We start from the raw sequence: 24541 nt of genomic DNA, 5'->3' as shown, positions 1-24541 counted from the left end.
GAAGGCGGGGCCGCCTCTCTGCCGCTGCCCACTGGTCGGGGCAGTAATCCCCGCACGCCCGTGTCGCCCCTCAGGGACCCCTGTGGGTCCCCCTGTGTCTCACACCTGCGCGGTGGTAGCAGGACCCAGAGCCGGAGGTGGGAGGCTCACTGGGTGGGCACAAGGCTGGCAGGCGGCTGGAACACACGCTGTTGTTTGCTGGGTTGGTCTCCAGAGCTCGAACAAGTGGCCAAAAGCCCCAGAGTTGCCAGGTAGAGATGACAAAGGCCCTGGGAGGGGTCTGCAGCTGTGCTGTAGGCTCCCCAGCACCTGTCCTCCCTCGACCCCTTTCCTCCCAGGACGGCCCTGGTTCCCACCCCTGGGGCACCTGCAGGAGTCGCAGAGCCTCCCCCACATGCCTGGTGCTCCCTGCCTCATGCCCTGCTGGCCTTGGGGTTTGCTACTGGGAGTGCGGCCAGCTCGGGGTGCACGGAGCAAGTACAAGGCCTGAGGTGACGGAGTCTCCCCAGCCTCCAAGGGAGGATCCGCATAGGCGGCCGACGGGTGGGGGAGCTCTCACTCTGGCCTGGATGGCAGCCTTTTATTAATGACAGCAGTGACAATGACAGCACTGATGGCCACCACTCACGCTGTGCCTACTGTAGCTGGAACACGTGTCAAGTTCCGGCACATGGCAGCTCGTGGGATCCCAGGTGGTGGCAGGGCTGCTATTGAGATGAATGCCTCCTGGCTCTCGGGGAGGCTTGCACAGCTCCCCTCCGCTGCCCTGACGCCAGATGCCTGGTCCGGGCACGCAGAGCCCTCCCGATTGCCTCCACTGACTCTGAAGCCATGGGGAGCCCAGGTAGGGGTGACAGCCCAGCAGCGCCCCAACCTTGGGGAGACAGCATGGGTTGGGGTCCCCGTCCATCGTGTCCAGTGGCTGCATGCTGAAGACACCCAAGTCTAGGTGCAAACCCCAGCCCCACCTGTTTCCTGATGTCTGTGTGACCTTGGCGGTCACACTTGTCTCCAAACCGTTTCCTCACTCCTCGGATAAAAATGATGGTGCTGCAGGAGCCACTGTTTCCTCTTTCTCCATCCCTCCCAGCCCATCAGTGGGAACCTCTTTCCTCCAAAAGCACTGGTAGGGAGGGTTGCTCCTGGTGGGACTGGAGCGGGCTGTACTCTCTGGGACTCCTGTGCTCGGGGGCGCAGGACAGGCCACTCTGCCTGCTCTGAGCAGTGATGGAGGAGGCACTGCCGACTGACACTGGGGGGCCGAGGTCTAGACCTGCGGGTGGACATAGTAGGAGCCTGTCACTGGCCACAGCCTGACCTGTCCCCTCTGGAGCGTGGCCCGCTGATTCTGCCCCCTTGATTCCTATGAACACTTGTCAAATTAGGGTGACTGGCTTGTCCAGCCTGCCAGGTCTTTTCCAGTTTTAAGTCTGAACGTTCCACGTTTTAGGAAAACACCCTAGTCCCAGGCGAGCTAAGATGGTTGGCCACCTTCTTCTCAATTGAGTCAAAGATCAAGATGGCCAGCTTGGGGATGAGGGAAAAGATTGGTACCTTAGAATCTTCACCCATGCTGGCCTCAGGGGTTTATTGCAAAAACATACAGAAACAAGGCACACCTAGATACTGGGTTTATCGCAGGGCCTCAAGTAAGGACCCCCAGCCTACACCATCCCCCCAGCACACACTCAGTCTGCTCTCTCCTTCCCACCTGGCCCAGGCCAGGCCAGGCCCCGCCACAAAGGACAACTAACAGCCATCTTTATAAGTATATTTTTATTGAAAATAAAAAAGGCATGGTGCTTTCTTCCCAGTAATTAGCATATAGCCCACCCCCAACGTTGCAGGTCCTGCTTCCTGTGCAACATCTCAGCACGAAGTTGACATCAGTGGCTTGTTGGTGGGCAAGACGGCACCGAAGTGTCTATTTGTCTGTTGAGATGGAGCTCCTGGGAGCGTGAGCCATCTTCCCGTGTGCGCTCAGCACACTGTCAGGAAGGCAGGTCTCAGGATATTCACGTTCATGCATTAGTTGCCTCACACTACCTGGGCTGTTTAAATCATACTTTGTACAGATTCAGAGAGTACAGTTTATGTATATATATAGAGATCTCTTTAAATATATATAACTATATATAATATATATGTCTATATTTTTACAGCTATTAGTCTTTCTTTCAAAACTCACTTTGGAAGCGTCTAAGGAACACCTGAAAACTCTGTGAGATCCTATACGCCATTCTAAAGTTGGGCTTGACTAGGAGACGGCTGAAAAATGTCTATTTGAGGAAATGCAGAGAAGGAATGTGCATTTTGTTCTGGACCTGGGAGTTCAGACTAGTCTGAGGATTGGTACTCGTTTAGGGGCTGCAAATAGATACATTCCTTAAATAAACTCTAAGCTCAGATACCAGGCTGGAGCAGCTTTATGGATGCTTCTGTGGCTTAAGCTGAAAATCCAGCAGGGCTCCTTCACTGCACCCGTGAGAACTGGCTTCTAATTGGATGGTTCTGGGTTAGTTCCCAAGTGAATCTTCTTCGCAAAGCTGGGCTGTTCGCTTGGTTTTCACTAACAGGGTGAGAAGAGATTTGACACACCCAATTTGGGGGAATTCACGAGCAAACGTTAGCTTTTCCCGGAGCCCTGGCTGTGTGTTTCCAGGGAAGGAGATACCGGCCCCAGTGTGTGAGGGATGGATGGTTCACTGGGGTGCCTCATGCGGAGCTTCGCCAGGGTTGGAGGATTAGGCTAATTGCAAAATCTGGGCCTCCTAAGTTTAAGCCTGGGTTGGAGAAGGTGGGACCAGTGGATTTGTGCAAAGCTGGGCTGTGCCCTGCCTCCATCAATGTCCCCCTAGACTGGCTGCCCAGCACTCCATGACCCCTTAGCCAGAATCCTTCCCTCTGGCCCAAGGTGCACTCTCATCACTTTTGAGCCCAGGATGGCTGTGCTTAGGGCTGGGTGTCTGCTCAGGGAACAGGTGGGGGACACAACAGGTGGCTGTGGGCACTGGGGGAAAGTGTACTGCAGTGGGAGGCGGGGGTCTGCCCTGTTAGGGACTCACAGCCTCTGGCCTACTTGTCCCCCAGCCCTGCCTCCCTTGGGAAATGGAGGGCGTCAACCAAGAATACTGTACAGTGCTCACCGGCGGCGGAGGGGGATGAAGGCCACAGGTGGCCCCGTGCTAAGGTGCACAGGGACAGCAAAATCCAGTCCAAAGCAAAACCAAGTCCTCACACAGGAGGGAAACTGAAAAGAACGAAAAACCTTTTCCGGAAGGGTCTGCCCTGGGCCTGCCCTCAGCCTGTACCCACCGACCTGGGGGCAGGACCTGGGTTAGGGTCACAGCGCACTCACCTTCTCCCCCTGCTCTCGGCACACAGACAAGTCCATGGGCACTAGGGCTCCGGGACGATGGATGATTTAAGGTTCAGCCCAATGGGGACTGGTTTTCTGTCTGTCGGTCTCACCTGTGGCCTAAACACCCTCTGGGGAATGACACTGGTGGTTTAAGAGGCAGACGGGGTCCACCTAGTCCCTACAAAGCCAGACAGTGGAACCGCTGGCTGTGTCTGGTTCCTTCTGAGCAAGTGTGTGGGCGGTGAGAGAACCACGGGGCTGGGAGTGCTCTCCCCATCCCCCAGGGGATGCAAGACCACAGGACCGCAAGGGGATGAGAGACAGGGCGGCCGCCTGGGAAACAGGCCGGTAGATGGGAGTTACCAGGCCTGAAGGGTCCCTCTCCTCCCATCTTCTTTCCTCCCCTTCATCCACCAACCACTCCAGAGGGTTCGGCACTTTTAGAACATAAGACCTCAGAAAGAGACATTCAAAGGGAGCCACACGAAGGACACTGCCTCCTTCTGGATAAAGGGAGTCCAGGGGGCTCTCAGGAGAGGGTCAGAGTACCTGGTCAGGCCTCAGGGGAGTGTCAGGGAGACCCAGCACCAGGCCGGGTGGGCCCAGCCCAGAGCGACTGTGGTGGGTTTGGCACAAGTGGTGGCCTCTGCCAGGGGAAGGCAGGGCCTGGCTCACAAGGAAGTGTCGGTCCCTACAAGGGTCAGGTGAGAGAACGAGTCTGAGAACAGATGTGGTGGCTCCTGTCCTTCCCAGGCCATTGGCCTAGGATTCAGTGAGTGGTTCCACCCTGGAAGGCCAGACATGACCCGGAGTGTGAATGGGCCCCCTAGCTCAGTCAGGAGGGGTCTCTGCAGGCTGGGCTTCACAGCCTACAGGGGCAGGGAGTCCAGAGCCAGGGCCCCAGGTGTTGGTGGGGACAGGAGGGAGAAGGCGGGCTCTGCAGACTGAAGACAATTGCAGACGGGGCAGTGGATAGATGTATGGGAAGCACCTTTGAAAGGGGACTTCTGATGGCTGTGCCCATGGCTTCAGTTGGAAACAGCGTGGTCAAGGAAGAAGCAGGTGGGCTTCCTGGGGAAGAGGAGAAGTTTTCTGGACCGCTTTTCGTTAAAGGGGGATGCCTCCCTGCCCCAGCAGACAGGCTCCCTGCCTTCTCAGAGTGTGTGCTTTAGACAGCAGCTGGGAGACAGTCAGCGGCCCAAACACAGGACGTGGATGAGACGTGGGGAGGCTCGGGCGTGGTGCTGCCCGGGTGCTGCGTGCAGGTGAGCCGGGCTCAGCCTGGAGTCCGCTGCCCCTGCCCACGGGCTGACCAGGGACAAGGCTGGGAAGAGGATGGTTTCTCCTTCGGGAGGTTCGAGGCCTGCAAGGCAATGAGGTCCCGGACAAGCCCAGGGTCAGCTCCTGTCCACCTGCTCTCCCGCATCCACTAGTGCCACCAAGGTGCCCCTCTGGCCAGCGGGTCCTGGGCCTGCAGCCTCACACCACGGCGCTGTTCACGTCCACCCCTTTGCTGCTCTGTGAGGAGGTCATGGGATACTCAGCGACACCGGTGCCGTTCTCCTCCTTTCTCAGGGGTTTCCTGGGAGCGGGTGGAGGGGCGGGGAAGGCAGGGGATGGGGATGCAGGGACATCCATTAGTTTTCAATAACTGGCAGGGAGTCTCATGTCCTCCCAGTTACCCCACCGGGCTTTGTTTTGGGTTAGCTTCCTTGGGGGTCCATCAGAAGTTGGACCATAGCCTTAACTAGGGTGACCATGTAATGTGTCAAGCAAACCAGGGCAGAGTTGAGTGAAAGAGGGAGCTATGAATAATGCAGCAGGGGCAACGGGCATGATTTGGAACTGTTCTGCACACACCAGGATGCACACTCAGCCCAGTATGATGTACGGTCAGGCTTTATCTCTTTGATGATGAGCAAAGAGACATGAAGATGAGTATTTAGAGTGCAGACAGTTAAAAGCGGAGGTGTTCATGGCTGGATTCTGCAGTCTTATCTGTGTGGTCAAAGGCAAGTGGAAAATGTGATGAAGTGGATGGTGGTCATGGCAGTGGAGGTGGTAATCGGGGTGATGACAGTAGTGCTGCCATGGATGGTACAGGAGGTGGTGATGGTGGGTGGAGGTGGTGGTAATAGTAATAGGGGTGGAAGTGGTGGTGGAGATGGTAATGGTAGTGGTGATGGTGGTGGTGGTGATGATGGTGATAGTGGTAATAGTGATGGTGGTGTAGGTGGCGGTGATGACGGTGGGAATAGCGATGGTGGTGGAGGTAGTGATGGTGGAGCCGTTGATGGAGGGCCAATGATGATGGTGGCAGAAATGGTAGTATTGGTGGTGATGATGATGGTGTATGTCCAAACTAGCTTAGTGCACACTAGTGGATCTCAAATCCTTCATGTTGAGCCATTTGAAGCTCATTCCAGAGGCCCTTTAACCCCAAGAGCCATTCCTCCTATGCACACAGGGCATCAGGGAAGCTGGGAGGGAGGCTTTGAGAAGGCTCTTGCCCACTTGCTAAGACCCTGAATTCACAGTGCTATTTTCTGGCCTGGCTCAAAGCCCACTTTCTCTTTTGAGTGGTTGAGGAGGGCTTCCACCCCCAGCTCCAGGCCTGAGCGGCCAAAGCCTCCTGACAGGTCCGCGCCGCACATGCTGTGTAGCCCGATCCCGTGTCACAACACTGCTGTCTCTCGGGGGGATCTCAGGCCCCTGAGGTGGTGGCTCAGACACCTCCTGTATCCCCAGTAATGCTGGGGCTGAGCCTGAATTGGCCTTTATAGTGTGTTGTCTAAACTGAATATTTATGGTCATCATTGAAAACCCAGGGATTGATTGCTTCTGCCTTCTCAAATGTCCCTGGAGCCTCCCCAAACCCAGCATAAGGACTGGTCCATGGTGACTAGTTTGATGCCTATGGAATAAAGCCCAATGTGATTAGTTTAGGGGGAGGGAGGGTCTGGGAGGTGGTTATCAGTAATTTCATGGGTGTTCAGAGACAACACTACCATCAGCCACACGTTCTCTCTTCCCGTCGCACAATGGTCCCCTGAAGAATCTAGGCCTGAAGTTATGAGAGTCAGATCATGGGGAAACTGAGGCTTAGAGAGCTGTGGCTTGCCCAAAGACCCCCAGCTAGTTTGTGCTGGGGCCTAGACCACCAACCACTACTATCATACCCTGGTCCAGACATCTTTCTGCTAAATCAGAATTCTGCCACTGCTGGTGATAAAGCAGGCATTCCCCACACCCCAAAATGGGCTCTGCGGTCCAGTCAGCTTGGGAGGGCCCTCCTCCCACCTCCTCCTGGAGATTCCCAAAAATTCTCAGAAGTCCTCCAAGAAGCCTGTTTCATTTTGCATTCACCCAGCACCTGCCATGTTCTATGGTCCAAAACCCCCTTTATGCAGGTGCTTATAGACACTTCCTGGAACTCAGAAAGGGCTCAGATGAGTTGCCTTGTGAAGGGCTCGTGGAAATGACAGACAGACTCCGAGTGGACCTCTGCCTTGGCCCCTTCTCCCTCTGTCTCCCTTACCCTTCCTCCTGTCCCACCCACCCCTTTCCAGGGGCTTCAAGCAGCTCTGACCTTGCTGAGTGGGCTTGATTTCTGGCACACTGAGGTTGCCTGGCCTGGAAAATTGGGGGTGGGGGTGCATCTTCTTACAGTGAGTTCCTATGTCGCCCCTAACATGAGGCCACAATGGACTTCAGTGAGATTCCCAAATTTATCATCAGTATACAGGGGGAGGGGGAGAATGGACATTGGAATCAGGATTCCAGAAAATTTTCAGAGGCAAAAATCTCTGGGCCCAAACCCACACTGCTTTTCTCCCTAAAAAATATTCAGTCTTGGGCTAGGCCTGAAAAATTAACTGCAGTGGGTCCAGGTCAGGGGAGATGAGGCTTAAGGCCTTCAAGGGTGGATAATGAAGAGATGGAAGGGGTCTGGAATTCACATGGAAGGGCAAAACCTGGAGGGCACAGAGTTCCTGCCCTTTTTAGGGAGAGGGGATGAAATGAGAAGGATTCCTTCTGCCAGGAGAAGAGATGAGATCTCTAAAGCCAGGCCGCTGGCTGGAGACTCCTTTGCCTTCCCGGGGCCTGAGGGGAAGCGGTGGCTCAGAGCGGCTGGCTGGAGGGACATGGGGTCAGGGCAGGGAGACGGCTCCAGGGCCTTCGCCACAGCTCAGACAGCTTCCCAGGCAGGAAAGGGGTGTCTGGGCAGGGCCTCCACCCAGCAAAGAAGGCAGCTTTTGGCTGGCACTGCATTGCCTCGGGAGCCTTCCAAGAGCCCGGGCATGGTGAGGGGAGACAGTGGCTGTCCCAAGGGCTCTCCTGAGAAGTAAACTTGGTCTGCCCCCATCTTCCCTGGAGCTGAGCCCCCAACCATCCTGCTCCCTGGGCTACTCCCCCAGCCCACTCCCAAAACCCTTCTGGGGATCACTGGAGCCCAGTGGAAGCTGGAGTTTTACCTACAGCAAGAGATGGCTCTGCCTTGAACCCCTTCTCCATCCTTCCTCTATGCCCGGCTCTTGAGGGTGAGGCTGCGAATGTGCCAGGAGGCAGATGTCAAACTCAGTAATCCCCGGCTGCACCACTTTCCGGCTGTGTGACTTTGGGCAAGCCAGTTATCCTCGCTATGCCTCAGTTTCCTGGTCTATAAAATGGGTGCAATAATGCTATCCATTTCATAAGTTTGTTGGGAGGATTAAATATGTTAATTTGTGTTAAGCCCCTAGATGAACATCTGGCATACAGTAAGTGCTCTGTAAGTGTTCGTTAGCTCTCAGTACTGCTGCTGGAAAGGTGTCAGCGGGGAGCTGCTCCTGTCAGCAGCAGCCAGTGTTCTCAGTCCGCACAGACTTCCCACCTAATGTGTATCACGCGGGGCTCCAGAAATGCTAGGGAGGTTTGAGGGGACCCAGCCTGGCCCTGCTCTGAGCCAGCCAGCGAGGTTCTGCTAAATCAAAGAAAGGCCTTTCCACCCTGGCGCAGGAGGAGATGGGAGCAAACGGCTGCCTACATGGCCTGGTTCCTAAAACCAAGAGAAAGGGAAGTGAGCTTTTCCTTGGCCATGTGCCCGCTTGTCGGAGGGCAGGCTCTCCCACCCCGAGACCCCCCCCCTAGCCCACCCCACCCCCGGCCCGGGCCTGGTGTGCAGCAGGTACCCACGTTCTCTGCTTGGAGTGAGGGGCTGACAGCTCGCTGCCAGCTGGTCCGGCCTGGGCAGGGAGGGCCAGGACCCAGGCGTCCCTCTCGGTTCCTGCCGGCAACGATGTGACAGGTCCCACCCTCAGCCCGCTGCTCTGCTGGGGGAGCTGGAGGCAAAGCTGCTCTGTGGCCTGAGGAGGGGGGCTGCGGGCCCGCTTCTCATCTCACACACCCTGTGAGGGTCTGTTCTCAGTGAAGTGAGGTTAAAGGCCTTAGACTCCCTCTTCCAAAGGCATCCATCCCTCCCACTGCCCACCCCTGATACACACACACCACACACACACACACACACACACACACACAACATACAACACACACGAGTTCCACAATGAGACGCCTCTGTAGATGGCAGACTTCTCCGAACCTGGGCCAAGAAGCCAAAAAAGCCTTTCTGGGCCATGGAGGGTGTGTCCGATGGCAAGAAGCGGCGGCCCCACGTCCACCCATCGCCTCTCCCATCACCCGGGGAGGGCGGGTCCGGCACGCAGCTGATGAAAGCCTCACGCTCCAGCCAGGCTCCCTGTCTGACCGGCTCCCTGGCGCGTCCTCGCTCAGCCACCTCTGCCGAGCAAGTCGAAGGATGGCGCCTGGGAGGCTGGGGCTCGCGTCCTCCCCGGGGCCCGGCTGGCAGGACAAGGCATCTGGGTCTCACTCTGAGAGCAGTGGGAGCCATCAGAGGACCCCTTGTATCAGGTGTTCCTGTCTTCCCCCCTCTTCCTGCCCCAAGTCCTTGACCCAGCATGTCTGGAGAGATGAGTTCAGAGAGGATGGAGCTTCTTGGTGACAAAACAAAAGCCTAAGAAGCAGGGACCCATCCGGTCTCCCATCTGCCTGCATGGGCTCCACAGCCCCACTGCACCGAGGCCACTGGACAGACAGAACAATCCGTCCCTGTCACCTGCCTCCTACTGCCAGGACGGGATGTCATCATCCACCACAGCATATGGGCCCCTTGGAGGGGGAGGAACACAAATAAACCCCAATAAATATCTCAGCCCAAGGCAGGTCAGGCCACTCCATGCCCCAGCCCCTTCTAAGCCCAGTCTCTTCTTGTAGGGAGGAGTGTGTCATGATGAAAATAATGAAAGATACTGTGGCATCTGGGACTCAGAAGACACCTGTGTATTGATTCCACCACTGGGCTAAACCAAACCCTAGACAGCCAGGAGGATGGCAGTGTGGCCCAGCCAAAAGAGCGCTGGCCCAGGAGGTAGAAGACTGAGTTTTGGATCTGGAGCAAAATACAGAAACCAGCTTCCTGAATCCAGCCCAGGTACCGAAGGAAGTATGAGGGTCTCTGAACAGCCAAGCCCGTGTATCTGTGCTCCAAAAGGGTCCCTCCTCAGAGCGTACTAACTCTGAGTTAATTCACAGTACAGCCAGATATGGTGGTCTTGATTTCCAGCTAGAGAGGTTGAATTTGGGGGCCTGTCGGGGCTGACATTGCTATACAAGTGATGTATAGGAAAGGCTGGGTCTCCAGCATTCAATCACTGCATTAGGCCCCCACCTGGCCCAAGAGGTGTTGGCGCATAAAATAACCCCAGTCTCAAGATCCAGGGATCCAAGATGCATCCAAGCTGAATTTCTTGCTCCTGGAAGTTCATGGTGAGCTGAGGCTGGATGAAGAGGCTCCACTCCTGTCCCAGCCCAGCTGTCTTCTTCCTGCTCCCACCCTGACCCTGACTGTGACTCAGCAGCCCAGCAGAGGCCAAGGGAAGAGAAGGCTGGGCTGCTGGGTATGTCCTGTTGAGAGGAAGGGGAGCCAGCAGATCGTGGGGGGCCACCTCTGAAGAAGTCACAGCCTGGGAGTGTGTCACACGTGGGTGGGACGGGGTCGGGCCACTCGGGCCTGGAGAGGGGGCTGCTGAGTCAGAGTACGTGCACTGGAACTTGTGTATCAGGAAGAGGCTGAAGAAGAGGGGCTTGGAGGGAGGGGTACAGAGATGGTGGAGGGTCAGGAAACCCACACTGGTGAAGGGGTGGGGCCAGGCATTAAAATTGTGTGCACATTATTCACTCTAAATGCAGAATCTAATTCGCCCATCCAAAGGGAGAGGAAAAAAACAACTGAATTTACTGGAATCCTAAATGGAGTCTGTTAATATTAAAGGTAGAATCTGGCAAGTCTACACAAACAAGCCTCCACTGAAGCCACAGAAAGTCATGGAAGAGTTACTAGATGCCAGGGGCCACGGGAGAGAGATGAGTAAGACGAGGTGACTGCTCCCTCCCCTCTAGTGTGCATGTGGTGTGCGTGTGTGGACAGCCACTCATACACTCGGGCACAAGCGCGTGTAAACACCAGTGCTAACCGGCCTAGAGCAGAAAGCAGAAACATAAATCCAGGGAGAGCTACAACTCTGCACTTGGTGGGGAAGAAAACTCTACACCCGCCCAGGACACTAGGTCAGAGGAGTGTTGAGCTGGGTCTTGAGTGAGCGGTAAGGACTCGGCTGGAAGATGGGATAGCAGGTCCCTGAGTGTTCAAAGAATGTGAGAGGAGGGCTGGAAATCTCTGTGACCGCAGTTTCCCCCTCGGACCACAGAGGCATGTTCCGGCTCACACAGCACAGGAATCTCATTTGCCTCCTCCATGGCACCCCAGCTCCCAGGGACCAGGTCTTGTGGACTTGCTACCCACTCAGTAAGAGCTAACCCTTTTCTAGGTCACCCCAAAGCTCCAAAAAGAATGTCAATTCTAAAAAGAAAACTAACTTCACAAATTTGCTATTGAGTCTAGGATTCAGGAAAGATCTTAGAAAAATTCCATGATAGAGTCAAGTTAAAGAAATAAAAGACTGGAGTGGGAGAAGGTGAGGGAGAGAGCTGAGTGCAGCAAGTTCCCGGGAGGAGCTTGGAAGGCTGTTAGATAAGACAGTCATAGTCCGACGGTGGTGCTTCATGCCCAGAGAGCTACCATCCACCTGGAGAGGAGGACAGAGTCTCCAAGACAAACATGGAACTGACAGATTGATCACTGGGTGTATATGACCATACTGAGCGGTGGCATTGCTAAGTCCAGGAAAGGAAACAAATCATAGTACACTATGTGACTCAGCTGTCAACAATATTTATGTTATCATACTGAGGTGGACACGGGCTAGTCATTGATCCCCTCCTAGGAGATACCTACAGGAAGTGGATGGGAAGAGGGGAAGTATTTTGTACATATGTGGGCAGTGTTAGGGTCCTGAACCTCGTATCTTCTATAGTAAAAAGTCAACTGACAATATTTAAAGTTAAAAGAAAATATAGAGTACCCACAACACTTAGAACGTGGAGGAACAACCAGAAGAAACCGCTAACACTCAAAGGTGGCTGCCTCTCATGAATGAGATCTGGGGAGAAAGAGGGACAAAGGGCTGCTGGTTGTAATAGGCTGTGACTCATTTGACATTTTGAAACTACATTTTAAACTACCTTGTTATGGTCATGTAAATATTGTTCACAGCTGAGTCACGTAGTGCAATGTGCATGTATTGCTTTAATAAAAATAAAAATTAACATAAAAGATGGCAGTGAATGTTCAAAGCCCTAATCATATTTTCTCACCATAAAGCCCCCACCAAAGGCATGCACAGCACTCCTGACTCTTTGGGTGGTGGATGCAACCCCTCTCCCACCCCCTTCTCTTCCTCTCCCTCATTACCCTGAGGTTCTCTTTTTCCCTCTTCGCAGCTCTCATAGTCTTTCAAAGCACCTCATCTAGGAATTTGCCGGTGTGTGTATGTTTGATCGGCTTCCCCCAGTAGAAGAGGGCGAGAAGGGACTCAGTCTTGTTTCTCTCTACATCCTGGAAGCCTAGTCTAGTCCCCAGCACACAGTAGGTGCTCAATAAATACATACGGACCAGCACTGACTCACTGAGAAGCGTGTGCCAGCCAATGGTTTGTTTCTAACGCCTATCAAGGAGACTTGGGAGCTCAAAAGTGCCTGTTCAGCTGGAAGCAACTCAACCAAGAAAAGCTGATGCACACGGGAGCCCAGCAGTAATGCGCGTGCCCAGGCACACTCAGGCACGTGGCGCACACCACAGCTGCTCCCAGGGAGCAGCATGCATGCTTACTGTCTGCAATTAGTGGTCTGCAGGATCAGCCAAACTGTTCTGCAGCCTTTTATTGGTCTTTCAGCCAATACTCTGTAAATTAGAAGGAAATGGCTGTCAAGGGGCTTAATGGCAAATCAATGGCAGAGGGAGAAGGGCTACGCCACGCGCAGCTGAAGGAGGAGGGACGCTCTTCCTGTGCCGGGGAGTGGGCGTAGCTCAAGGGAGAGGCGTGACTCAAGGGCGAGGGGTGTTGGGGTGGCTCTCCGCCACACAGGCCTCTTTCTGCAAGAAGGGTGTGGCTTTCAGAGAACCTGCAAACCCACCTATTAGACTGGCCTCACTTTTGAGGGGCCACAGACCTGTGGGGTACCCCCTGGACCTCCTCCCCGGTGGTGGGCTTGGAGCTTGAGCTCCATGCCTCTCAACTGACTCTGACTTGTTTGAGGTCCTTATCCGCCCTAGATTAAGAGGTTCTGTCCCTGCTCACAGAGTATCTTCCCTTCAGATACTCCTCTCCCATCGTAATACCTGGTCCGCAGCGAGGCTGTCTGATTAAAGCCCGCTTCTCCCCACAAGGGGTGTGGACAGCGAGGGCCGGGCTGTGCCGGAACCACCCATCACCAAAGCGGCCCAGCCAAGCACAGCCCCAGCACCTGGCCCGGTATTTACAGGTCTGGGAGGTGGAAGGACCTGGTGGTAGTGGTCCTCCTGCCATCCCAGGGCAGGGAAACAAAGGCTCAGGGAGCTGGACAGAGGCTTGGGAACCCTCACTTTACAGATGAGGGTAGTGATACCCACTAAGCTGGGCTGGGGCTAGGAATGGAATGTGGAGGTCTTGACTGGGTTCTTTTAACAGCTCCAGGCTGTCCTGCTGTCTGATGACAGAATACCCACCAGGCCTGAATGGAGCATGAGGTCCAGAATACCCAAGGGCTCTGGGGCCTGACCATCCTGGGCCTGTGGATAAGGAAGATACTCACAGCCAGCTCAGGGCAATGAGCCACTGAAATGCAAGCTGGGTGAACTCCCCACGGCTGGGAACCTCCCAGAATTTGGGTTATTGACAGGGGACTGGGGGCCACTGTACATGTTAGTCCCACTGACTGACCCCTGGTTAATGCCTATCCCTTTCCAAGAAACCTCTCAGGGCCCCAGGTCTGGGTGAGGTCCCCTCATCTGAGTTCCCCCAACCTGGATGCCTCCTGAGCACCTTATCACCCAGCACAAAGTTAGGACCTTGGGAACATTTGTTGAGTCACAGGATGAAGTTTCATTCACTGAGTCTGTGTGTAGAAAGTGCTGGTTAGAGCCCACCTCCCATCAAGGTCAAAGCCCAGTGAGGGCACTGCAGGGTGCTCCTTCCACATCTGCTCCCCAGTCTCCTCCCATCCCCGTGGCTGCACCCCACATGCCAAGCCAAGCTGGCATCTCCAGAATCACCTCCTTCCCGCCCCAGCTGATTCTAAAACCATCTTCTCAACAATCTGGCTCCGAAAAGGCTGTGTTGTGGCCATTCATCAAGATCTCTTGGAAATCCTCCCCTAGGACTCCAGGCTGTGAGAGGGTTTTTTGTTGTTGTTGTTGTTTGTTTGTTTGTTTTGTTTTAAAGCAGGATTTATCATTGAATTTTCCTTTTGATGGTTTTACAGCGACATGCAGTGCTTTTGTTTCCTGAGAGAAAAGGCATGTTTCAGATGAATTATTAACCAAGAAGAATTGACTGTGAGCAAGACATTCTCCATTCACTCTGGAGAGAAACGCAGACAGACAGCTGCTTGCTCCAGACTATCTCTTACAGCCCCTGGTGGAGGTCAGCCCGGGGAGCCACGAGGGGGCATTGCTCTGCTGCTCCGGGTGTAACCTCCGCTACCTCCTTCCCCTCAAAGCCTGCAAGGGGTTGATCAACCTTCCCTTCCAGGAGGGTTCTGGGAGAGCTGGCCTCTATTTCTGCCTCCACTTGGCCCCGAGCAGCAACCCCTCCTGTCCTTGATTATCGGTCCTCGTGCACCAGAGACGCCCTCTCCGGACTGTGAGGCTCTGGACGCGAGGGCTGGGTCTCGGCCCTGAGGAGGATGAAGATCACAGCGCTGGGGCAGAAAAGGGTCTGTGCTCCATTTCCTATGTGGGCCCCGGAGGCCGACGCCTACGCCCGTATCTCCTGGGCTCCCCTGTTTCTTGGGATTAGCCAATGGGAGGCCCCTTCAGGAGATCTGGAGCTTGAAGAGAGGTTGGGGAGCCTTCACCCCCAACTTGCTGTTTTGGAGCTGCATCTCCAGCAGTGCCAACCACAGCTCCTGTTGACTGGACCCTCTTTTGAGTCTCTGGGCTCTCCGGGTTTCCCTGGCACTGTTTCCCCTGTCCTAGGGGAGCTAACAACTCCCATGGCCTTTAGTCGGCCTTTAGTCCAGAAGTGCTTCACCAATCTTATTGCTCCGGGCCTGCCCCACCCACACCTCTGGAGGGAGCCCCGCCCACGCCCCTGGAGGGAGCCCCGCCCACACTCCTGGAAAGGAGTCCCATTCACACCAAGCAAGGGGTCCACTGAGCCATCTGAGGTGAGTTCTCTGTCCTTCCAGACCCAGGAACCAAGAGCCCAGAGACCACATAAGGAGACAAAGGAGGCCTCTCTGGTTGGTCTGAGGGGAGATGAGGGTGGTGCCTCTACACCCTTCCTGGGAGCCCCCAGCCCCGCTGAAACAAAGCCCAGCAGGCCACGCCTGGCCCACACGCCACAGCGCAGAGATATGAAGGTGAGCTTGTCCTCTGGTAAGTCCACCGTGCCCCCCTGCTGTTGGAGCAGGTAGCCCATTTCTTTGGGAGATGTTGGGGCAGGGAGGGAGGCAGAAGTGACTCTACATCTTTTGGAAGAGCCTGAGCTTATTAAAAAGATGATGCAGCCTGTCTCTGAGGGGAAGGGGGTCCTTGAGGGGACTAGGCCCCACTCTGGCAGTGCCCCAGGTGGATTTTGCACATTGAAAGTCTTCTTCAAAAACCTTCACTAGCTCCCTGTGCCTCCTGAGTCATGGGCAAGCTGCTCAGCCTGGTGGGACAGAGGCCTCCTGGGGCAGGCGCAGGGCTCCCTCCAGCCTCACCTCCCACGTCACTGGGGCTTCCTGGTGCCTGCTGCTTTTGCTCACACAGGTGCCGTGGCCTGGAACGCCTCCCCTACTCTACTTCTGAAAGTCCTCCTCCTGCTGCAGCAGGATCTCAACATCAACGCAGTTTCATCCCCATCAGAGTTAACAGGACTCCTGCCTCTTCTGCTGGGTCCCCAGGACACTCCCAGGCTGTTGGCCTGACCTGGTCCTTCACCCTCTGTGCCTGACTGGGCACACGTTTTAAGACTTCTAACTTGATATTTTACTCGTTCTGCTTTTGAATTATTAAAGTGAAATCACATAGAACAACTGATTAAAAGGGTAAAGTTAGATAATTTTGGTGTTATAACTGCTCAATATCAATCCACTAATTTTGGGCCTTATGGAATTTTTAAAAACGTTCTTAAAAATGTATTAACAATCCCCATTACCCTCTGGTGTTTTGCAACATTATTGTTTGTCATTTGATTCTATCTTCCCCCAGTGTCCCCCAAGGCTAGTGGGGGCCACTTTTTGGAGGAGGCTAAGAATTGGAAATCAAAGGACCTAGCCAGAGCTGCTGTGTTGTAACTTCAGGGCATGTCACATTGTGACTACTCTGCCATATTTAGGGACACACCTCAAACCTCCTCAAGTTCCAAAGTAACCACACTGAGCCACAGACCCCAACTCAACAAGGGGATGGTGCCTGATAACATTTTTTGAAAGGCAAAGTGAGATGGTAGTTAATAGAAATGACAGCGAGTGTTACTGAAAGATAATTTGATGTTTGGATCATTTATGACCCTGCTGGAAGACTCCTATTCATCCTTCAAAACCCAGCTTAGGTGGCACATTCACAGAAAACCTTCTGTGAAGCAACTGTACCTCTCCTTCTCCCAAGAGAACATCGCTTCCTCCTCTGGCAGCCTTCTTCCTCTGTCTTTGACTGTTGAAATACTGAAAGCTGATGCGGTACCTGGTGAGCACGCACTGTACATCAGGCTCTGCAGAGTTTACATACTGTGCATATCTTTCATAGGAGGCATCTCACCACTCCCCCGAGTAAGACGTACTCTTTACCCCCATTTTTCCAATGGGGAAACTGAGGGCCAGAGAGGTGATCTCCTCCTGATCACACAGCTTGAATTGGAGTCTGAATTTAGATCTGACTCCAAATCCCAGTTCCTGCTCCAAACCGGCATGATGCCTCCCTCCAGCGGCTCCATCACCCACCCCGCAAGGATTATTTCTGTCCTCTCAGGCCTGGAGTGAGCCCCCGACAGTGGCGCCTGTGACTTACAGGAGAGCTTTATACTGCATTGAGCCTGACTTATAGTTGGTGCTCCTCAAATGCTTGTTGAACCCCCGAAAATGACCAGGGCATAGAGATCAACTTTACAATATTTCAGCAAAGAAAAAGATACAAGGGAAAGGAAAGAGATGGAGTAAATATTAGCTAAATCTTGGTAACTGTTGAATCAGGGTGAAGGTAGATGGGCATTCATTGTACATTCTTTCTGCTTATTAGATGCTTAACAATTTTTATAATTAAAAGAAACCAGAATGGGGGTGGGCAGAAGAGCCCTGAGCCCAGCTGGGGTGCTCTCTGGGCTCAGAACTGGATGAGCACTCACCTTTTTATGGCTTTGTAGCAAATGATGACAAGCACAGTGAGGAACACGAGGGAGGCACAACATACCGCGATGATGATCACCAGCCCTGACCACCAGCTTTCCTCAGTGGGACACGAGGTAGCATTGGGAGCTGAAAGAGACAGGAGCAGCCTGAGTGTCCCCTGGATGTGTGGGTCCCGGTTGGCATCAAAAGTGAACTGTTGTGGGTGACACCAAGGCTGGCCTCACTGCCATCTGTCATCCAGATGAAGGCTCTCCAATCTGTCCTGCTGTACCCTCCCCACCCCCACCCGGTGGCTGGTGACATCATGGCTGGCCCCCAGCCAGATGACGTGCTCCTCACAAGGGTTCAGCGCCCCACCCTGCGCTATCCATCCTCCCTTGGCATGAGCTAACTGACAGCAGGGTCAGGTTTAATTTCCCATGAAAAATAACAGAGCATCTCATCTCTCAGTTGGGGCATTAAATCCGCTTCCTCTGAAGGTGGGGGTGGGGAGCAGGGCTCACAGGGCACACTGGAGGCGGGCGGGGGGAGGAGAGAAAAGGAGGCCTGTCAGCCTCAGTTTCTTAAGCTAATTTCTGGCAAGAGGCAAGCTTTCTCCCACCCTGGATTTGGCCCATGCGGTGGGTACCCGCAGCGGTCTCAGCGTGTGCCGGGTGGCCACAATTTGGAAAAGTCACTGATGAAGCATCTGACGTGGGTGCAGCAGGGTCCCCTTGTCATTACTCAGTCCATGGGGTCCTTGGGGTGAATCCGTCCTCCCCCTTGGCCCAGGCTGGGTGGGTGGACCCGAAGCACAGGTGTAGACGAGGCTCAAAGCAAAGCTGGTTCGCTCTGCTCTGAGAATAGCAGAAAAGCCTTATCCCAGACTCTAGAAGACCCAGACCCAACTGGAAAGAATCGCCTGGACTTGCAAAAGGAACGGGAGTGACGGAAAGAGAGAGAAAAAGGGAGGGGGGAGGGATGGAGGGAAAGAGACAGGGGGTGGTGAGGGAGCAGGGAAGGGATGGACGGATGGGCAGACACTGACATTACTAGTTTTGAGCAGCTCTTTGAGACTTCTGAAAGAATCAAAACTATGCCCCAGACATAATAGTAGGCACCCTGAGGGGTGCAACAGCACATGGGAAGAAGCAAATGATTTCCCAAAGGATACCATGGATGGCTTCATTACTGTATTACTATTACTGATGATGCTGTTGCTATAACCATCAAGGTATAATTTCCATGTAATGAAATGCACCCATCTGAAGTGTACCATCGGATCAGCTGTGACACTAGGGTAAGCCACACCTTTATCATGACAGAATATTTCCACCACCCCAGAAAGCTTCCCTGTGCCTCTTTCTATTCATTCTCCACCCTGGAGGCAACCACTATTCTGCTTTCTAAAGTCACAGATTAGAGTTTTTCTGGTTTTTGAAATTCACATAAATGGAATCATGCAGTGTGGATTTTTTTTTTGCTTCTTTTATTTAGCAGTGTTTTTGAGATTCACCCACATTGCTGTATATTTCAGTAGTTCCTTCCTTTTTATAAGAGTAGTATTCGTTGAATGTGTATACCACAGTTTATCCTGTTCACCTGTTGATGGACACCTAGGCTGTTTCCAGGTTTTGACTTTTGTGAACAAAGCTGCTGTAAACATTTGTGAACATGGTATAGGCATGCTGTCTTGGTATAGACATTCCGTCATCTTTCTGTTGGATAAACAGTAAGAGTGGGACCGCTGGGTCCTATGGTGTGTGTATGATTAACTTTATAAGCAGTTGCCATACTGTTTTCCCCAAGGGCTTGTACTCCTGTTCGGAAGAAGGAGAGATGGAGAGAAGGGAGTTACCCGTTACTGAACTGTTGTCAGATTGTGGCATTGTAGCAGCTGGATTAGGAGAGCCAGGAAGCCTTCATGTGCTTCCCAGGGAAGAGGTACTAAAGCCCCCTTCACAGGTGCAAGGTCCCCAGAGGTGGAGCTCAGATCCTCACAGAGACCAAGCAGATTAGAATGCTCCCTTAGAAATGGTTGGGACAAGGATGTCACCGAGCCACATGGCTGTTCTCAGCCAGGATGAGAAGAGGCCTTTAGAAATGCCAACACTGGAAAGACAGAGAATATAGAATTCAGAATATAGAATTTAGAGTATATACTCTAAAATAAGGGAAAGGCCATTTGAAAGGATTCTCATTTTCCCCATGATGAACTTCTTAGGTGCTTTTTCTAAGAAATAACAAACACAAGATCCTTCCCCCAAGCTGTTCATCTTGGTATGTCCCTGGCTCGACTGAGTCCCCCCAGGGTGACTTAGGCACACATCTTACCTGCAGCAGTTGTCACTGTGGGAGAGTCGGGAGGGCAACCAGACACACAGGACCCTGACAGAATTTTGCATTTTCACTGCAAAGGGAAGTGATTTTGGTTTTTGTCACTTCTCCCTTGGGCTGTCACACCTGTGGGCAAGTCCCCAGGGCCAAGCCTGTAGCCCCTGGGGACCCTCACACCAGTGGCCCACAGGTTATCCGAAGACTCCGATGGCCATGGCCGGGGCACTCATGTGCCGGTGTGTGGTCTCAGCCAGGGCCTGCACATCTCCAGGGGGCACTTGGAAATCTGACTTTGCCACAAGCTATGAATGTTAACAACAACCACCTGGATATTCCCACACAAGGTAGAACTGTCCCCCTAAAATGCCACCAGGGCCCCTGTTGAGAAATTCCATCAACCTGAAACCGCAGGCTCCATGGTAAACCTCACTCAGAATTTGACGCTAGATTTCAGAGCCTCCCCTGATGGTCTTTGCTTTACAATCGCTGTTAATGAGGTGGGGATTTCCTTCTTGCTGACTTTTTTTTCCCCAAACACAACTGATCCTGAAAGCAGGGATATCAGTTTGAGAGGGTCCTTCTGCAGAGGGTCCCCTCTGATATTCAGCTGTGTACTGCTCCCCACCTGTGTGTGAGGAAACCACCCCAGGCAGAAAAACGCTACCACATAGGAAAAGAAGGAGGCATTTTTGTGAAACAGCCCAAGGCATAAATCTCGGATTTTGCCAAGAAAATGGCTATTGTGTTTGAAGAATGCAGCCTTATTTATCCTTGCTTGACTCATTCTTTTTACATTAGAAAAGATCAGGGGATGTTGGAGCTGGAGGAAGCCAGGGAGGTGTCATGTCAGGAAAGAGAATAAATACTGAGGCTCAGGAACAAGAAGCAGCTTCGCCAGATCCCAGGGTCAGGACCCTGATTTTGGGGCTGCAGGCCAGGTCTGCCTCTGCCTGAACTTCCTTCCCGCTGGGCGAGGCCAGCACTGCTTTCTAGATGTGATAAGACCGTTTTCCATGTGGGCAGACTGGTGGTTCATATTTGAGAAGAGAGAATCGTGAAGGTTCTCATTCTCTCACTCACTCACTCATCCACCAAACATTTACTAAGCACCTCTGGGCCTGTCATTATGCCGGGAGCTGGGAGGACACAGATGAATCAGATGTAGACTGCACCCTTCCTGGGTCTGGTGCCAGCTGCCCAAGATGTGATCACCTCGCTCAAGGAGCCAGCAGGCTCCAAGAGGAGAAGAGACACACCAATTGCTCTTGTGCAAGGTGAACGTCATTTGTGGCCAAGGAAAGGCAGCCACTCGGCGCCAAGGTTCAAGAGGGAGGGTGATGTCTTGAGAGAGGCAGTGATCAGACGGAGGAGACAGAGGCTACCAGAGTGTTAAGTCCGGGACCTGAGCTTATCGGAGAGCTGTCTCCTCTGTCACCCCACCCCCCTGCTCTCAGCCACAATTCTGCAAACACAACAAAGGCAGGAGCTGTCATGATATCTCAGGGGTCACAACACCCTCTCTCCTAGGACTCAATGAGGCTTTGTCTGTTCTATTCAACAAACACTCCTGATGCCTGTAAAGAGTATGGGACTGGCAACCAGAGAGCAATTTAGAACGACATGGGCTCTGTTTTGCTTTATCAAAGGAGCTGCTGTGTGGTGGCAGAATCCGTTTGAGGTTCCTAGACCCTTTGGATGAAGGAGGAGCTGGAGGCGGGGAGGAGGGGTTGGGCAGACCTGGGCCCCAGGTCCCCCAGCCCCGTTTTCTGTGCTTCCCTCAAGGACCGCAAAGGACGTGGGTTCTCAGAAGTTCCTTCATGGGCTGATGGCCCTTCCCCTTCACTGCCTCAGTGTCCCCAACTTCACCTGTGTTGGGATGCTTGATACAGACCCCAAGTCCACCAAGGAGGAAGGGGCTGGGGGCTGGGCCACGGCCCCTCCCTCTCACTCCCTGCCCCCACACAGAGCCCATTGTCTCCAGAACACAAGGGACTACCTCAGGCTGCTCTCCATTCATGGGCTCAGGGCATCCACGGGGAGGCCTGTGCCAGGGGTGTCCACCCTCCCGCGTGGGCCAGCTCGGGGATGGGATGCGCGAACATCTCCCGCCCGAAGGTGCCAGCATATGTGGCCAGACTTTAAACCACAAATACAAGATCCGACCTTGGCCATTTACACAAAGCTCTGAAATCAGTCCTCATTTCTAGAGAGAAAGGAGAAGTCTCCTTTGAGTTGTGGGGAAGCAGTGCTGTGCTTGGTCTGCTTGGAGGGTGACCAATCTCTCACCCAGCACCTCTCCTGCTGTCCTACTGTGGGTCTCCACTGCCTCCCCAACCCAGCCCCGAAGCCCCCTCCTGCTCCTGCCGGCCGGGCTACAGTGGGCTCTGCAGCTGAGGATTCCTGACTTCCATCCACTGCGGACAGAGACTATCGGTCTGTGGAAGTGTGGGAGGACTCTGCCAGCCTCCAGAGAGGGGTTCTGCCCGAGGACAGACCTCCGTGTGCCCCCAGAACTCCAGAGGGGCTGGAACCACAAGGGCTGGCCAGGCTGGACACCTCGCTGGGCTTCACAGGGAGGGCTGCCCAGGGCCCCTGGTCCTGCCCCAACTGCTGTACCAGTGGCCCCCGAAACATCCTCTCTGACTTCAGCTTCTTCTCAACCACTGCCACGTGGGTACAGCACCTCCCAAATCCCCACCTTCTGTGCTGGGAGTGTCCATCAGTGAGTGACCCCCTCCCTGCCCTGCCTTCCTCACAGGAGCAGTGCCCTCCTCCCAGGCTCAGGTCCCAGCCTGGTGATCAGCACTCCCTCTGCTCCACAGCCAGGCCATCAGCTGCCCGTGTAGCTGCACCCTCTGACCTCCTCTCCACCTGCCTCTCCCTGACTCCAGGGAAGTCTTGCCTGGTTATCACTGTCACCTGGCCCCTCCTCCCGGGGAGACATTCCCCAGTTCAGCACAGTGGCTATCTGCATTGGCTTTTCAAAGGGCCTGGAAGGATTTGGGGTTAAATTCCAGGTTCTGACCCGGGGAAAATCATTACATCTTTTAGATTTAATCTCAGTTTCTCCAGCTAAAACTTGAGGGGAAGCAACAGCACCTCCTGGTGCGAGGATTAATGAGACACACGATCAGAGTTGGCAGCAGAGACCCCAGACTGCCCACCGCATCCTTCCCCTTCTCCCTAGCAGAGCCCCAGTTCTCCTCCTGTGTCCCCACCCACACAGGGCCCAGGCTTTGGGGAGGCGGGTCCAGCCCAGGAGGAGGGTTTTCGGTGGTCTCAGCCAGGCCTGGTTGTTCCAGCCCTTCTGCCTCCCATTGGGTCAGATGTGGGCACGTCATGCCGCTCTGGCCAATGACAGGAGGCGACTGGCTGCTGGGCACTTCCTGGCTGTTAAAGGAGAGGCATGGAAACAGGCAGGCCGCTCTTCCTGGTGGACATGCCAGGTCCTTCTCCCCACCCCCCTACAGAGCAGCTTTGGGGGGTGCTAAGGGTGCCGGGGCACAGGATGGGTGGATAGCAATGTGAAATGGGGCAGCCAGGGTCAGCTCCCGGGCCCTGAGTTCAGGGCAGGCCTGGCGTGCCCGAGGAGGAGCAAGCAGGCCAATGTGGCCAGTATGATGTGGCCAAGGGGCGGACAAAACGAGAGGAGGATTCTAAGATGGGAGATGGCTGTGTGCTGGTGGAGAGGGGGCGGCTCGGGCACAGGTGGGGAGAGCTGCGCTGTCGGGTGGGGGAGGGGGAAGGTGGGGGAGGGATGCGGGCGGGCGACAGGTGGGGGTCAGTGGAAGCCGCCTTCGGATGGTGCCAAGTGTTTCAGCGAAGAGGGAGCCAGGTCAGCAGGTGAGAGTGGCGGGGGGCGTCCGAGAGGAGCAGAAAAGGTGTGAGCTGCTTTTCTAGGAGGGCAGGTGAGTGACTGGACTGGGAAAGGGAGGAATCTGAAGGGCTAGTGAAGTGGAATAAAGTCTAGTTCAAGGCTGGCCATTCTGCCCAGCCGCCTTCAGCCGCCATGGGGCAGCTAACTTTGCTCAGCGGGTGTGGTGAGGGGAGGGCAGGGTGAGGGGGCTGAGGTGCACCTGGGAGTGAAGACAGTGCTGGACCAGAGGCAGAGACTGAGGCACACGGACGTCACGGGAAGGCACCCAAAATCACTTGGGTGGGCTGTGGAGCTGGGATTTGAACCTGGATATCTGGCTCCAGGGCCACCTGTAACCCCTACACAGACCAAAAACAAGTGAGCAAGCAAATCCAGAGTGAACAATGCCATGTACGGAAAGGGGAAATCGGTGTCACCTTGGGCTTTGGGGAAGCCTCTCTGAGGAGGTGACATTCTGGCTGAGCCCTGCAGGGTGGGGAAAGGAGACAGCCCTATGGGAATCTCATATCTGGACTGGCCTAGGCTAGCAAGGGAAGGAATGGGGAATGGGCGGCTGGCGCCTCAAGCCTCTGCTTCTCCTGCTGGTGCTGGGACCTCCCTGCTAACGCCCTGGTGAGGGGCTCCAGGCCCTTCCATCTGTGAGTCCCAGCCGGGTGCCTGAGCTCCACGGAACACTCACTCCTCTGATTTATTTATTTCTGCCCGACATCCCGGGCATGGAGCCCAACGTGGTGGCAGTGTGGCTGTGTATCACAAAGGACACAGTTCTCAGCCTCAGCTCCTGAGGGGGTAGCTTTAAAAAGCCCAATACATTATTAATAATTGTCTCTAGCATTCCCATGCCTAATTAGGAAAGGAAAATCATGAATTGGGTTTGAGTCTGTATGGTGGGGGCAGCCGAAGCTCTTCCCTATGCCAGGAAGAGGTCTGGGTGGAGGCTGGGGCGGGAGCCGAGAACAGCAGGCCGCTGCCTGGTGCAATTAATTATGCTTCTGGTGGCGACT

General features: G+C 54.2%; 1 protein-coding gene across 3 annotated transcripts in view; it reads right to left on the bottom strand.

The window, feature by feature from the left end:
* Nucleotides 1-1759: 1759 nt before the first annotated feature.
* PRIMA1 (proline rich membrane anchor 1) overlaps nt 1760-24541 on the bottom strand; it is a 60151-nt gene continuing 37369 nt past the window's right edge. For all 3 annotated transcript variants that reach the window (XM_074365099.1, XM_074365098.1, XM_074365100.1), the window contains exons 4-5: nt 17341-17470; nt 1760-4943 (exon numbers count right to left, since the gene is read on the bottom strand). In XM_074365099.1, the coding sequence (XP_074221200.1) occupies nt 4841-4943; nt 17341-17470 (233 nt within the window). In that variant the 3' untranslated portion in view covers nt 1760-4840. The remainder of the gene's footprint in view (nt 4944-17340; nt 17471-24541) is intronic.

This window comes from Camelus bactrianus, chromosome 6 (genome assembly GCF_048773025.1).
Source record: "Camelus bactrianus isolate YW-2024 breed Bactrian camel chromosome 6, ASM4877302v1, whole genome shotgun sequence".
NCBI classification, from domain to species: domain Eukaryota; kingdom Metazoa; phylum Chordata; class Mammalia; order Artiodactyla; family Camelidae; genus Camelus; species Camelus bactrianus.
The sequence above is the reverse complement of the archived record's forward strand: the minus strand, read 5'-3'. Positions and strand labels throughout refer to the sequence as shown.